The sequence below is a fragment of the Lynx rufus genome, unplaced genomic scaffold, assembly GCF_022079265.1.
Source record: "Lynx rufus isolate CCGP_SWC_20201006 ecotype Redwood Valley unplaced genomic scaffold, mLynRuf1.p SCAF_16, whole genome shotgun sequence".
NCBI lineage: Eukaryota > Metazoa > Chordata > Mammalia > Carnivora > Felidae > Lynx > Lynx rufus.
Window position 1 is genome coordinate 909166 of NW_025814830.1, and position 16655 is coordinate 925820.

The following is a 16655-nucleotide window of genomic DNA, read 5'->3' on the forward strand; positions in this document are numbered from 1 at the left end:
ATTGGATTCCAAGATGTCTTGGTGTTGGCCTCCTTTTGGTGATTTTGATGGAGTTCTGTGCCTCCTGAATCTGCAGGTCTATTTCCTTCAACTGATTAGGGATGCTTTCTTCTATTATTCCCTGAAGTAACTTTTCTGACCCCCTTTCTCATCTTCTTCTGTGACCCTGTAATATAAATCTTATCACTTTTGAGGGCGTCCCTGATTTCCTAAGGCTATTTCATGTTGCATAGTTCTACTCTGTCTCTCTGTCTCTCTCCTCCTTAAGTTTCACTATTTTCCATTATTTTGTGTTTAAGGCCACCAATTTGCTGCTCTCATTCTTCCAACATGCTGTTCATTGAGTCTAGTGCATTTCTCATCTCATTCATTGCATTTTACGTCACTCTTCCTTTGCTAAGCCTCTTATCTCTGTAGTCAGAGTCTCACTGCTGTCTTCTTTTCACAAGCTCAGTGAGTATCCTTATGATAGTTGCCTTCAATTTTCCATTTGGAATGTTACTGATATAGTGTTTCACTGAAATCTCTGGCCACGGCCAAATCTTGTTGTTTCATTTTGGATAAATTCTTCCATCTTGGCATTTTGTCTACATCTCCACCACCCTCTGTATGTTAAAATAGCCAGTTATGCCTCCTGCTCTATCTTTGACGCCAGTGGTCTGCAGAAGCTCTCCTGCCAGTGTTTGCACCCTGTCCTCAATGGGGCGAGTTTTGACTGGTTATGCTGTGGTCTGCTTGTGAGATGAGACCGGACATCAACTCCACCAGAACTGAGGCCATGCAGAACTGTGTGGTCACATGTGGTATGGGCAGCAGATTATGCAGGTCCCCTGAGGTAGGGGCCAACCTTGCTGGGATTGAGTCAGGCTTGACTGAGAAGGGCAGTTCCACCAGAGCATAGGGGCTTGGGGCTTGTTGTAAGCAAGGCAGGCAGCCAGTGTCCCCGCTGAGCCCTTTCTCTCAGGGTGCTCTGTGTTCATGCTGAGGAACGTGGGAAGGAAATGGAACCAAGTAGCTCCTTTGTTCCCCATGATGCACCTCATTGAAGGGCCCCTAGAATATCAAATAATCTCACTCACCTGTGCCCCAAATGCTCTTCACATCCCTGTTTCCATGCTGTCTACCCCCAGGTGGTGAGCCTACCTTCTGTCCAGGACAGGGCAGTACCCTCCTGGATCTTTCCAAGCTAAGCCCGCCGGCATCAAAACTCAAGGCTTGAAGCCACACTGTTTGTAAGAAAGCACAAAATACAGGCCTTCTCCTTTTCCAAGACAATGACATTAGGGAAATGTTCTCCTTGTGCATTCTTCTTTGGGCTCCACTCTCTCTCATACTTCTCCACAACCACAGTTCCCTGCTTTCAGCAGCACTATAATCTGTTGCTCCCCCGGCCAAATCTCGATACTTCCTACAATCTTCGATGTACCTCTTCTCTCTCATCAGCTGGGTAATTCCTCTGTCAGTCTTAAGGTTGCTTTTTGGGATACGTAGGACGGTTTGGTGGTTAGCTAGATGTGTTTGTGGGATGTGATGAGGGTAGGGTACTCCTAGTCTGTCACGATACTATCATCTTCTCTGAAGAATGCCTATTTTTTTTATTTTAAATTATTATCTTTTGAGACAGAGTGTGTGTGCAAGTAGTTTAGGGGCACAGGGAGGCAGAGACTCTCAAGCAAGCTGCATGTTAGGTGTAGAGACTGAGGCAGGGCTTGATCCCATGACCCTGGGGTCATGACCTGAGCCAAAATCAACAGTCAGACACTCCACCAACTGAACCACCCACGTGCCCCTAAAGAATCCTCATTTTGAAAAACCTGCCAAAACTCAAGCAAATTTTACAAAATTGGAGATCACAAACCCAACAAATAAGAATTCATGGTTTACACACAACAAAGAACAGTCCCCCGCAAAAGATAATTACAGTTACAGTAGCATCACAAAGAATAAACTACTTAAGACTCTACATAATGCTAGAGGTCAAAACTGGTGCAGAGAAAACTATAAAATATTGTGAAGGAATTGAAAGAAGAAGTAAGTGAAAACACATCCATGTTCTTACATTGGGATACTTCAAATTATTCAACTGTCACTATACTCAAAGTGATCTACTGATTTCATGCGACCCCCATCAAATTCCCAATGACATTTTTGGCAGAAAGATCACAACCAAATGGAACATTCACATGGGTATGGCAGGATAATATATACCCACAATAATCTTGAAACATAAAGAGTATTCTGGTGGCACCAAACTTCCTAATTTACAACATACGTCAAAATGAGTTGTCAAAATAATGTACTACAGAAGAAAACAGACACAGAATAATGAAAAAGTGATGGTGAGCTATGCGTGCACTTCAATGTCAATGTGACATTGTCAGTGTGATGTATGAAAACGAACAGAACATCTTCTTAAAACTCACATTCTGATTTCGAATTTTATGTGGGGTCTGAGTTTCTACATTTCTCACAAACCTGAAACTCATGCCAACATCTTCACTTCAAGAGCCACATTTCTATATTCCAAGAAAAAAAAAACACAAGAAGAAATCATGGAGGACTTTGAACTTGAAGAATAATGAGGAAATTAGTAAGCCTCATATCGTGAACAGAAGCAACCATTCTCCTTAAACACTTACTACACAGCACAGACCATACAGTTTTGCATGAATTCACCCATCTATCCCAGTAATCAATGAGAACAATAGTGTTGTTTTTCATCTTTCAAAAGAATATCTGGCAAAATTGCAATAATAGTATAATATGTGTCTTTATCCAGATTTCCGACTTTAAATTCATCTAAGAGGAACACACCAACCATTAGACAGAGACAATCCTCAAAGTAAGTTTACCGAAAGTTTCAACGTGGTGATGGTAATGCAAATATATTAAAACCATGAAACTGAGTAACATAAAGAGAAAAGTGAAGATTCCACATAAAATACAAAAATTACCAATTGAATACAAAAGAATAAAAGTGATAGAATGAAAAATGTTTACTCTCCCTGAAACTAAGAAATGTTTTCAATGACTTACAGATTATACATCTATTTGTGGAGAAAGATTTTTGTGACTTGCAAATACACCACAAACACACAAACTCAGAAATACAGAGGAGGACAGAAGGAGGGGATGATGGCAGTGCAGGAGATGCTGGGCTCACCACGTCCTGCTGATCACTTAGATTCCACCTACATCTGCCTGAATAACCCAGAAAACCGCCAGAAGACTAGCAGAATGGACTCTCTGGAGCTAAGCCTAGACAGGAGGCCCACAGAAGAGGGTAGGAAGGGCAGAGAGGCGGTGCGCACTACATGGACTGGTGGGAGGGAGCCGGGGCAGTGGAGGGGTAGCCTGCCCTGCAACGCAGAGCCCCCAGTCTGACTTGCAAATGCAGAGGGGCCATACCGAGTGTTTTCTGACAGCCAAGCAGGACATAACATCTGGAATGTTATAAGTCAACAGCTCTGCTCAGAGAGCAGAAGGGCTAGAAGATAATGGGAGGAAGAGTTGTTGAACCCTGGAGGACAGAGCTCAGCTCACCAGGGAACAAAGGTGCTGGCCAGTGCCAACTCCTTCGCCCATCCACCCGCCGAAATTCCAAAGGGAGCCAGTTCCCATCACGGAAATTGCTTGAACTGCACAAACACGCACATTGTGCTCCTATGCAACCATCCCTCCAAAGGGTCTGCCTCCCTCCCCGTGCTGCAGGGCCCCTCCCACAGCGGACCTTGGAGCACCAAAGGCAGGTGAGCTGAGCCTGCCCCTCCAGCCCCTGTGTACCGGGCGGATCCACCCTGGCTAATACGCCAGATCCCACAGAGGAAGCACCACAAGCCTGGCAGTGTGGAAGTAGTCCAGACAGGGGCCACACCACTCCACAGTGAGTCCTGCCCCTGGGAGATGGGAAGATAAGGTACACACCAGTCTGACTGTGGGCCAGCGGTGGGCTCTGGGCAGACATCGGGTCTGACTGCGACCCTGCCCACCAACACAAGTTACCCCAGACAGCACAGGGGAAGAGCCCTGCAGTTCTGTGCCACTCCAGGGACTATCCAAAATGACAAAACGGAAGAATTCTCCTCAAAAGAAACGCCAGGAAGTAGTGACAGCTAACAAACTGATCAAAAACGATCTAAGCAAAATAATAAAAAATGAATTTAAAATAATAGGGGTGCCTGCATGGCTCAGTCGGTTAAACGTCCGACTTTGGCTCAGGGCATGATCTCGGGGTCTGTGAGTTTGAGCCCCGTGTGGGCTCTGTGCTGACAGCTCAGAGCCTGGAGCCTGGTTCAGATTCTGTGTCTCCCTCTCTCTCTGACCCTCCCCCATTCATGCTGTCTCTCCCTGTCTCAAAAATTAAATAAACGTTGAAAAATAAATAAAATAAAATAAAATAAAAGCCATAAAATTAATCGTTGGGCTTGAAAAAAGTATAGAGGACAGCAGAGAATCTATCGCTACAGAGATCAAGGGACTAAGAAACAGGAGGAGCTAAAAAATGCTATAAATGACGTGCAAATTAAAATGGAGGCAAACACAGCTCAGAGGCAGAGGAGAGAATAGGTGAATTACAAGATAAAATTATGGAAAAAGAGGAAGCTGAGAAAAAGATAAAAAAAAATTCAGGAGTATGAGGGAGAATTAGAGAACTAAGTGATATGAAGAAACACAACAATATACGCATAATTGGGATTCCAGAGGAGGAAGAGACAGAAAAGTGCTGAAGGTGTACTTGAAGAAATCATGGCTGAAAACTTCCCTGATCTGGGGAAGGAAAAAGGCATTGAAATCCAAGAGGCACAGAGAACTCCCTTCAGACGGAACTGAAATCGATCTTCTGCATGACATATCATAGTGAAACTGGCAAAATACAAGGATAAAGAGAGAATTCTGAACGCAACTAGGGATAAACATGCTCTAACATATAAAGGGAGACCAATAAGACTCGTGACGGATGTATCTACTGAAACTTGGCAGGCCAGCAAGGAATGGCAGGAAATCTTCAATGTGGTGAACAGAAAAAAAATGCAGATGAGAATCCTCTATCCAGCAAGTCTGTCATTTAGAATAGAAGGAGATAAAGTTCTTCCCAAACAAACAAACACTGAAGGAAATCATCACCACTAAACCAGCCCTACAAGAGATACAAAGGGGGATCCTGTGAAACAAAGTACCAGAGATATCACTACAAGCATGAAACCTACAGACATCACAGTGACTCTAAACTCATATCTTTTTATTTTTATTTTTTTTAAATTTTTTTTTTTTCAACGTTTATTTATTTTGGGACAGAGAGAGACAGAGCATGAACGGGGGAGGGGCAGAGAGAGAGGGAGACACAGAATCGGAAACAGGCTCCAGGCTCTGAGCCATCAGCCCAGAGCCCGACGCGGGGCTCGAACTCACGGACCGCGAGATCGTGACCTGGCTGAAGTCGGACGCTTAACCGACTGCGCCACCCAGGCGCCCCACTCATATCTTTTTATAATGACACTGAATGTAAATGAACTAAATGCTCCAACCAAAAGACATAGGGTAACAGAATGGAAAACAAAACAAAACAAAACAAAACAAGACCCATCTATTTGCTATCTACAAGAGACTCATTTTAGACCTAAGGACACCTTCAGACTGAAAGTGAGGAGATGGAGAACTATCTATCATGCTACTGGAACTCAAAAGAAAGCTGGAATAGCCATACTTATATCAGACAAACTAGACTGTAAATTAAAGACTATACCCTTCATAAGTATACAAGAATTGCGATCATACCATGCCTACTTTCAGACCACAATGCTATGATGCTTGAAATCAACCACAGGAAGAAGTCTGGAAAACCTCCAAAATAACGGAGGTTAAAGAACACCCTACTAAAGAATGAATGGGTCAACCAGACAATTAGAGAAGAAATCAAAAAATATATGGAAACAAAGGAAAATGAAAATACAACAATCCAAACCCTCTGGGATGCAGTGAAGGCAGTCCTCAGAGGAAAATACATTGCAATCCAGACCTATCTCAAGAAACAAGAAAATTCCTCCCAAAAAATATAACAGCACACCTAAAGGAAACAGAAACAGAACAGCAAAGACACCCCAAAGCCAGCAGAAGAAGACAAATAACAAAGATCAGAGCAGAAATAAACACTATAGAATCTAAAAATCAGTAGAGCAGATCAATGAATCCAAGAGTTGGTGTTTTGAAAAAATAAACAGAATTGATAAGCCTCTAGCCAGGCTTCTCAAAAAGAAAAGGGAGATGACCCAAATAGATAAAATCATGAATGAAAATGGATTTATTACAACCAATCCCTCAGAAATACAAGCAGTTATCAGGGAATACTATGAAAATCTAATGCCAACAAACTGGGCCACCTGGAAGAAATGGACAAATTCCTAAACACCCACACACTTCCAAACTCAAACAGGAAGAAATTGAAAGCTTGAACAGACCCATAACCAGCGAAGCAATCGAATCAGTTATCAAAAACCTCCCAACAAATATGAGTCCAGGGCCAGATGGCTTCCCAGGGGAATTCTACCCGACATTTCAAGCAGAGATAATACCTATCTTTCTCAAGCTACTCCAAAAAGTAGAAAGGGAAGGAACACTTCCAGACTCATTCTATGAAGCCAGCATTACATTGATTCCTAAACCAGAGACCCAGTAAAAAAAGAGAACTAAAGCCCAATATCCCTGATGAATATGAAAGAAAATATTCTCAATAAGATACTAGCAAATCGAATTCAACAGCATATAAAAAGAATTATTCACCATGATCAAGTGGGATTCATTCCTGAGCATCAGGGCTGGTTCAGCATTCGCAAATCAATCAACGTGATACATCACATTAGTAAAAGAAAAAATAAGAACCATAGGATCCTGTCAATAGAGGCAGAAAAAGCATTAGACAAAATTCAGCATCCTTTCTTAATAAAAACCCTTGAGAAAGTCAGGATAGAAAGAACACACTTAAACATCATAAAAGCCATTTATGAAGAGCCCACAGCTAATATCATCCTCAATGGGGAAAAACTGAGAGCTTTCTCCCTGAGATCAGGAACACGACAGGGATGTCCACTCTCACCGCTGTTGTTTAACATAGTGTTGGAAGTGCTAGCATCGGCACACACAAAACAAGAGGAAATCAAAGGCATCAAAATTGACAAACATGAAGTCAAGCTTTCCCTTTTTGCAGATGACATGATACTACACATGGAAAACCCGTGATAGACTCCACCAAAAGTCTGCTAGACCTGATACATGAATTCAGCAAAGTCGTAGGATACAAAATCAATGTACAGAAATCAGTTGCATTCTTATACACAAATAATGAAGCAACAGAAGGCAAATAAAGAAACTAATCCCATTCACAATTGCACCAAGAGGCATAAAATACGTAGGATTAACCTAACCAAAGATGTAAAATATCTGTATCCTGAAAACTATAGAAAGCTTATGGAGGAAATTGAAGAAGATATGAAGAAATGGAGAAACATTCCATGCTCATGGATTGGAAGAATAAATATTGTCAAAATGTCAATACTACCCAAAGCTATCTACACATTCAATGCAATCCCAATCAAAAGTGCACCAGCATTCTTCTCGAAACTAGAACAAGCAATCCTAACATTTGTATGGAACCACAAAAGGCCCGGAATAGCCAAAGTAATACTGTTGAAGAAGAACAAAGCAGGAGGCATCCCAATCCTAGACTTTAGCCTCTACTACAAAGCTGTCATCATCAAGACAGCATGGTATTGGCACAAAAAACAGACACATAGACCAATGAAATAGAATGGAAACCCCAGAACTAGACCCACAAAAATATGGCCAGCTAATCTTTGACAAAGCAGGAAAGAATATCCAATGGAAAAAAAGACTGTCTCTTTAACAAATGGTTCTGGGAGAACGGGACAGCAACATGCAGAAGGTTGAAACTAGACCACTTTCTTACACCATTCCCAAAAATAAACTCAAAATGGATGAAGGACCTGAATGTGAGACAGGAAACCATCAAAACCCTAGAGGAGAAAGCAGGGAAAAACCTCTCTGACCTCAGCCGCAGCAATTTCTTACTTGACACATCCCCAAAGGCCAGGGAATACAAAGCAAAAATGAACTATTGGGACCTCATGAAGATAAAAAGCTTCTGCACAGCAAAGGAAACAATCAACAAAATGAAAAGGCAAACAACGGAATGGCAAAAGATATTTGCAAATGATATATGAGACAAAGGGCTAGCATCCAAAATCTACAAAGAACTCCCCAAACTCCTCACTCGAAAACCAAAAAATCCAGTGAAGAAATGGGCAGAAAACATGAATAGACACTTCTCTAAAGAAGACATCCGGATGGCCAACAGGCACATGAAAAGATGCTCAACGTCGCTCCTCATCAGGGAAATACAAATCAAAACCACACTCAGATACCACCGCACGCCAGTCATAGTGGCTAAAATGAACACATCGGGAGACTATAGATGCTGGTGAGGATGTGGAGAAACGGGTACCTTCTTGCACTGTTGGTGGGAATGCAAACTGATGCAGTCGCTCTGGAAAACAGTGTGGAGATTCCTGAAAAAATTAAAAATAGCGCGACCCTATGACCCAGCGATAGCACTGCTAGGAATTTACCAAAGGGATACAGGAGTGTTAATTCACAGGAGCACTTGTACCCCAATGTTTATAGCAGCACTCTCAACAATAGCCAAATTATGGAAAGAGCCTAAATGTCCATCGCTGACGAATGGATAAAGAAATTGTGGCTTATATACACAATGGAATACTACTTGGCAATAAGAATGAAATATGGCCTTTTGTTGCAACGTGCATGGAACTGGAGAGTGTTATGCTAAGTGAAAGAGGTCATACAGAGAAAGACAGATACCATGTATTTTCACTCTTATGTGGATCCTGAGAAACTAAGGACCATGGGGGAGGGAAAGAAAAAAAAAACAGGTTAGAGAAGGAGGGAGGCAAACCATAAGAGACTCTTAAATCTGAGGACATACTGAGGGTTGATGGGCGGTGGGAGGGAGGGGAGGGTGGGTGATGGGTATTGAGGAGGGCCCCTGTTGAGATAAGCACTGGGTGTTATATGGAAACCAATTTGACAATAAATTTCATATTAAAAAAAAAAGAAATACCAATAGGTATTGTTTTTGAGTCTTCTATAGCATTAAAAGTCTAGGTCTCCTTTATGTTTTGTGTTGGATTACATTCACAATTTTAAGGCATTTGAACTAATGTGATACACATTTTCTTTATTTGCAGCAACAGTAAAAAGATAAGGAAGAGAATCTATGGGACAGGAGTGCAGAATAAAATGGAAATTTACAGGACAGAACTCTCATTCACAATCTCTACTTTAAACAGCAATTCCTACAGCAAACATAGGAGGAATCCTTTATTTTCCAAAGCAGACAACAAACAAGGTGACATGAAGGAGGAAGCTTCCAGAATAAAAGAGATGATTAGTGCACATCCTCCCATATGATACTTAATGCTAACAGAGAAAAAATATCAACCTTCTAGTGGAGGGATCCAGCAGAGAGCACACGGGAAATAAGGAACCTGTAATGGGTGACACTGGGATCAGGTGGCTAATGTTCTTCAAAGGACACAGAACGACAGCTGTGAAATAAATGTCCAGAACAAATATGTAAATCACAGTCTAACAGCCAAAAGGAAAGTAACCATTTTATTCAAATATCAAGCCACTATGCCATGGCAAACAATTCAAATGATCATCTTAGAGAGACTTATGGAGAAAGAAGAGAGAACAGGTAACGAAATGATATCAGGAAAACTCTGCAAGACCAACAGGTCAACCCAAATGATCTCCCTCATACCTCATGATGCACATGCCATGTCAGAATTTTCATCAAATAAGTCAGAAATGAATCTCATAAAGAGCCACGCAAGGTGAAAACATTTATGACAAAGGCACAGGAAGTTTCTATTGTACAAGAAAAAACATGAAAATTATGAAGTTACTGAGAAATAACGTACCCATTGAGTCTTTATGGTAGGCTGTGAGTTCTAAGTTCTCAGTGTTCTAGTTCCCCTGTGGCATTAATGTTGGTAGGAATATGAGAATACACATGGACAAATTATTTCACCATTGAGGAATGGAAGACATAAATTGGAAATTTCTCATTATCATTCATAAGAAAAATAAGCTTCTGAAGTGAAATAGAGCATGAGATTTTCTCATTTTAGAAAATGCTTTTTTATCTGAGGGAATTACTGAATCTCAGTTTTGTATGATTAAGCCTAAAGCATCAGTGGGGTGTCTGGGTGGCTCAGTTGGTTGACCATCCAACTTCAGCTCAGGTCATGATCTTGTGGTCTGTGAGTTCGAACCCCACATCAAGCTCTGTGCTGACTGCCTGGAGGCTCCTTCAAATTCTATGTCTCTGTCTCTCTCTGCCCCTCCCCCACAATTGCTCTCTCTGTCTGCCTCTCTCTCTCTCTCTCAAAAAAAACATTAAAATAAAAAAAAGATTATAGCCTCAGGAACATTGGAAAGCACAAACCGGGAATCACGTGATCCCTGTCTCCAGTGCTCTTGGGATTTGGACACCAAAACCCACTCAGTCCAGCACTACTATGACACACTTCTCACGAAAACAGAAACTGGGAATGACTTACAATAGAGTTTCTCAGAATATGGAGAATTCTCCAGGGCATCCAAAGCAAAGGAGAAGCTTTCAGACTTTGGAGATACTCAAAGCACAAGGGGAGTCTCCTGGCACTCACTGTGGATGTGATGGACCATCACTGGAGCAGAACAAAGAATCCTTCAAGAATGTAAGAGTATGATGGGTTGGAAAGCTGATGTCCCGCTATGAGTGGGACACACATAAAACTGGGCTTCCAAACTAATTTCCATTCAAGGAGAGCTACTTGAGCCATATTTTAAATATTTGCATATCACCACTGTCATCTGTTTTGTTTATGCCCACCTACCTGCTGGTGAGGCTACCGTCTTCTTTCTCTTCACATCCCAGAGCTCCCTCTTTTGTTCCAAAAAAATTACCAGGTGTGGTTTCGACACAATGAGGCCTGATTATTCAGAAAAAAAAAAAAAAAAAAAAGAACATACCTGTTTCTCAGATTCTTTCACCCCAATACTGTGCTCAGTACATGAGAGAGGACATTGTAGAATTCCAGAAAATGATTTCTGAATGCTGTTGCCCAAAAGCCCCTTTAGTATACTTGACAGGAATTTCCAATGTTCACATTATGACCTCACGTCCAAGTACTACCACTACAGGAAGGAGTAGCAGTTGGGAGCTTAAGTGGGCAGTACCATTTTATGCCACTCAATGTTTACAATTACCACTCATCTACAGATGATGATGCTCTTACCTCACCGTAAAGAAGGGGAATCTACAGCTGGAAAGGAAACCTCATGAAGATATTTCTCTATATCAACAAACTCTACTTCTTTCTCTGACTGCAGGGATCTGAATCCCAGTCATGCAAAGAGGATGTTTCCAAGAGACAGTCTTCAAAGGAAGGAACAAACACACGAGTGTGGTTTGGGAAGTCTGGAAGGAGTTATCCTCACCCAAGAAGAGGAAGTGTCCATAGGTCTCTAACATCACATCCCTGTACAGTTCTCGCTGACTCTGGTTCAGGCATCCCCATTCCTCCTGAGAGAATTCTATGGCCACATCCCTGAAGGTCAGCAGTCCCTGCAACAAATAAGACAGTTACCAAGTAGACATAGGCAGCATTCACAATGGTACCTAAGATGCAAGAGGGAGTTAATGTCACCAGCTGGACCCCAAGACCTAACCTTCACTGCTTACTTGTTGATACCCACTGCCCTCAGTCCCTCATTTTATTTCACTTCTTCTTTCAACCTTATCTGTTACTTCAGGCAACAACACCCCAGGGCCATCGTCTCTTGTGATGGAAACAGAAAGTATACAACAAAAGGTATGTCATCTGAGAAAGAGCTTATACTCACCCTGTCTGAGCTCATCCCCTGACTCACTCCTAAGCAGGTAGACAGTGGTGCCAACCACGGGGAGAGGATTGTTACCATGACCTCATTATAATGCTAAACTGTCCACCTAAGAGCGAGCACAAACCTCATTTACTATGTAACATCCAGAGTAGGTATGGAACTGCTTGCTTTCAAAAAGTAAACATTCTAATGTGTATTTATTTTTGAAAGAGAGACAGAGCAGGAGCAGGGGAAGGACAGAGATGGAGACACAGAATTGGAAGCAGGCTCCAGGCTCTGAGCTGCCAGCACAGAGCCCAATGCAGGGCTCGAACTCACAAACCGCAAGATCTCGAGCACACAGACTGCATGATCATGACCCGAGCTGAAGCTGGATGCTCAGCCAACTGAGCCACCCAGGCCCCCCTGTATACAACTGTTTTCTTCAGGCCCAAGTGTAACCTGATCTGCACCTTTACATCAGGTGATGGGCTCTCCCTCTAACTCTCCACACTGACTATATATGAAACCATTCCCTTCCCGGGGTCTCTGCTTTGGAAGTGATTCCCTGTGGTCTCCTTAATTGTTGAAAATCACATTTCCTTTGTGTGACAACCCCAGCTGGTATACATTCTATCTGTGACTCACCAAGAAGTGAATTCCTGTTTGTTTAGGTATATTGGGAAAACTGGTTCTGACTTAGAGGGGTTTCCTGCTTTCTGCAGGAAGACCTTTTTCAACACAATGATATGCTTTCATCTATTTTCTTACTTTGAGGTAAGAACCAGTGTAAATATTGTGTTTATCCAAGCGAATTTATAAAATGAAGGCATCAACAAAGGCATCCACATTTTTAAATACTATAGTCACATCACGTAGTATACCTGGTGTCTATTTCTTAGATGGAAAGTCTAGGTGTGTTACAATGTACGTAGCATATTCTAATATGAATTACAATTTCACAATGGTGCATTGAAGAGCTTTATTTTTTTTTAAGTTTATATGCTTATTTTGAGAGAGTGAGGGAGAGAGCAGATGGGGGAGGGGTAGAGAGAGGGAGAGAGAGAGAATCCCAAAGAGGCTCCCCACTGACAGTGCAGAGCCTGACTTGGGGCTCCATCTCAGGAACCATGAGCTACTGACCTAAGCTGAAATCAAGAGTCAGATGCTTAACTGACTGAGCCACCCAAGTGCCCCCAGATTCTGCATTGCTGACAAGACAGTAGCCTATTGGCCAGGGAATAGATATTTGAATAACAAAGAGCAAGAATTCAAAGGCAGGAACTCAAGGAGTACTTGGAACTACATGGGTTTTATAACAACCACAGGTTCTACTAGAATAGCAAAAAAGGCAACAAGGAGCCTTTCTGAGCATTTCCTACTTAGTAGAGAGCATCTACTCATTTTTCATAAATTAATGGAAAATGAATAATATTTACAATTATAAACAATTATCATCTATGAGAGCAAACAGGTTATTCTATTTCTCTGTGGATATTTTGTCAAGCATCCAGTACATGGAAGAGATTCTGTTTTAACCCGGGTTATCTGACCTAGAGTTGATCTAAAATGACACAGTGGTCAATATCCAGACGGGACCCTAAAGCAACGTTAGTAACACGTGTGAAAGCTGAAAAGAATGATGGAAACCAGAAAGTGTCCACACAAAAGTGATCTGCTGTTTTACACTTCATGCACACACCCATACATTTAGAAAGCAGTTATATACATATTAAAAGTGATAGAGTGGAGGGCCACCTGGGTGGCTCAGTTAGTTAAACATCTGACTTTTGATTTTGACTGAGATTGTGATCTCCAGGCTCCTGTGTATGTGCCCTACATTGGGTTCTGCGATGATAACAGGGAGACTGCTTTTAAATTGTCGCTCTCTCTTCCTCTCTCTCTCTGTGCCTTCTCCACTTGTTCTCTCGATCTCCCCGTCTCTCACACAAACTACAGAAAACAAGGGAAGAGCAGAAAATGGTCGTGGAAACTAAGAAACATCTTCAATGATATTACACTCATAAATCTAGTTTTGGATAATGATGCTTAGGTCTTTTATTCACACTGTCAACACAAACACATTGAGTGATATACATAAACCAGCTATTATTTCTGAATCTAGTATGATGAGGGATACAAACAGGAAAATGTGCACCTTCACCAGAGAAGGCTGACCTAGAGCCTGCAGTTTTAATAAGCATCAAGTAAGTGCTGGTTGCTACATTCTTAAGGGGTCTCCTGACTGCCTATACATCTCCATAAGTAACGTTGAACTGAATGGTAATCCCCAGAGAAATCCTGCAGAAGCAGTTTTACACTCAGAAATTCAAAGGAAGGGCCTCCTGATTTGCTCAGCGGGTTAAGCCTCTGTCTCTTGGTTGTGGTTTCGGTCATGATCTCACAGTTCATGAGTTTGAGCCCCCAGTAGGGCTCCATGCTGCCGAGTATGTGGAGCCTCCTTGCGATTCTCTTTCTCTCCCAATTTTTCCCTGTTCCCCCACTCACATGCTCTGTCCCCTTCTCAAAATAAGTAAATAAACTTAAAAAAAAATAAAAGGAACATTTGTGATCTAATACTGCATGCAGCTCCCCTCCCCCCCAGGACATATAAGCTTCATGAAGTCACTGTATGGCTCTCTCTGCCCACAGGTCCAGTCTCTGTGCGACTCCAATAAGCTATCTTGCATCATGCAACATCTCCAGAATTATTTCTTGACCATTGTGCTTGATTATCCCACCATATACTGTTTCATTGAAAGCTTTTGTTTCAATCCTCATTTCTGCTCTATTCTGTTTCAGGATTCGAAGGTGCAAGCATGTAAACTATGGGATTCTTCTTTTCTTGTTCTGAAAATACAAACTAAATAGAAGAATAGATTTGCATCAAGAATGTGGAGTAAACTAAGAATCTACAGGATGGAGGTCTGAGTGATTTAGAACCTCCACTCCCAGAAGTCATTATCTCTACTACACAAAGGTGAGAGCCTTCATTGTCCAGGGGCAACGGGTGGGATGTGGGTTGGGAACAAGTGGTCAAGAAAGGATTCTGGAGACCTCTTTGGTCAAAAAAGCTGTTTTCATGAAAGCACAGGGAGAGGAATTGTGGGCGCCAATGGCTGCAGCAGGATTTGAGGAGACACTGCTGGTATGCTTTAAGTTGGAGGCATAGAGATAAAAGAAGTTTCTAAAGCATTTTCAGATAGTCAAGAAGACTTACAGGATACTGGCAGTCTGGCTCTCCTCAAGCTGAGCTTCCCTTTTGCCTCTGGCAAAGCATTCACATGAAGGCAATTGTGAATTCCTTGAGCAATGTCATACTCTGCCTATATCTAGTGTTTATCAATGGGTGGCAAACTGTAAGAAAATTTAATCCTATCGACATTTCTTTTGCCTCTGTTCCTTTCATCAGAAACTACAGGCAAAGAGAAACTTTGCCAGAAGAAAGATTGTTCCAGTTGAAATGGGATGGTTTCTGCATATCACTCGGTAAATCTACCTAATGAAATAAATTGAAATGAAATTGGAATGAAACAACCTGAAAATGGGGTATCTCTTTAACATTCTAAGCAGCAAGAGTCTCCCTTTTATCTGACAACTTTCGAGTTAATCCGGGCCTCATATCCATCCTGTGTATTTGTGCATTTTCTTCATCCTGGTCTCCAGAGAGGTGATTAAGAATCCAGATCTGACCTAAATGGGAACTGTTTTCCTTGAGTGCTATGCAGGACCAGACTCCACCAGCAACAGGAATCTTGGACTCAACGCCGTCCCTTGTGGATCGTTCACAAAGGGAATATTTTCAATACTTGCAGAACTTTAATTTGGAGTTGGAGAAGGGGGAGAAGGCTCAGCGATACAAGGGAAGAGTGTTCTACAAACCTAATCTTGAGTTTCATCTGAAAAGGTTAAAACTTGGGTGAAAAAATAAAGCAGAAATCTCAGAACTAGAAAAAGCAACACTTGCGATTTCAGTTTGCATGGGCCTTCAAGAGAAACACAGGGCACGGTCTCTGCCCTCAGATGCACAGCTTACCTGAGAACTGGCCATTTCTTCTTTCACCTGGTCCCCTGGGTTTCTTCTCTGAAGATTTTGCTGGAGATCTCACAGCTGCATCCGCAGAAAATGTCTTCCAAGCCACTAACACAGCCTCTACACCTGTAAACTGATCACCTGCAGGCCAGACTTTGAAATGTAGAAAAGGCCCAACTTCCTACTCCTTTGTGTAAAAAGCTATTCAGAACTTTTTGAGCTCCTAATTGGATGCCAACCTCTGAGTTTTCCTCTTCTCCTTTCCACAGATGCTTCTCCTCCCACAGATGCCACTACACCCCACAAATGCTGCTACACCATATGCACACTTTGTTACACGGCCTTGATCCTCTCCAACTCCTATAGGGGAGACCCTGGTACCTCTCCTAGAGCCAAAGCCTGCACTCACCCCTCCTAAATTACTGGGAAACCCTTGTGCTTCATCCTGGATTCCTTTAGAATCACCTGAGGCGCTTAGTTAAAACAACACCATTGTTTTAACAAACATTGATTGACAGAATCTGGTGGGGGGGGAGGGGGGATATGATCATTTTTTGAAATTCCACAAGTGATCCTATTGGGACGTATTTGGGAAGATGACCAGACAAAAAGCACGATCATAGCTCTGGTGGTTGTCCAGATTGAAATCCATGCCTTC

The 16655-nt window shown here is 42.1% G+C and overlaps 2 protein-coding genes across 2 annotated transcripts in view; both read right to left on the reverse strand.

Moving 5' to 3' along the window:
• LOC124511660 (zinc finger protein 729-like) overlaps positions 1-16655 on the reverse strand; it is an 84523-nt gene that overhangs the window by 6085 nt on the left and 61783 nt on the right. The gene's annotated exons all lie outside the window — the stretch shown is intronic.
• Positions 626-16015, reverse strand: LOC124511557 (KRAB domain-containing protein 5-like). The gene is made up of 4 exons (XM_047078880.1): positions 16001-16015; positions 11581-11707; positions 10977-11072; positions 626-786 (listed from the first exon to the last, which is right to left on the reverse strand). The coding sequence occupies exons 1-4, from the start codon at positions 16013-16015 to the stop codon at positions 626-628; spliced, it is 399 nt and encodes a 132-aa protein (XP_046934836.1).

What these genes read in the sequence shown, in the direction of transcription:
- LOC124511557 (XM_047078880.1), bottom strand. An exon ending in TGGACACTTCCTCTTCTTGG is followed by an intron (nt 11,073 to 11,580) that starts GTGAGGATAACT and finishes CTGAATAATCAG; the next exon opens with GCCTCATTGTGTCGAAACCA. An exon ending in GACGGTAGCCTCACCAGCAG is followed by an intron (nt 787 to 10,976) that starts GTAGGTGGGCAT and finishes GTGACCACACAG; the next exon opens with TTCTGCATGGCCTCAGTTCT.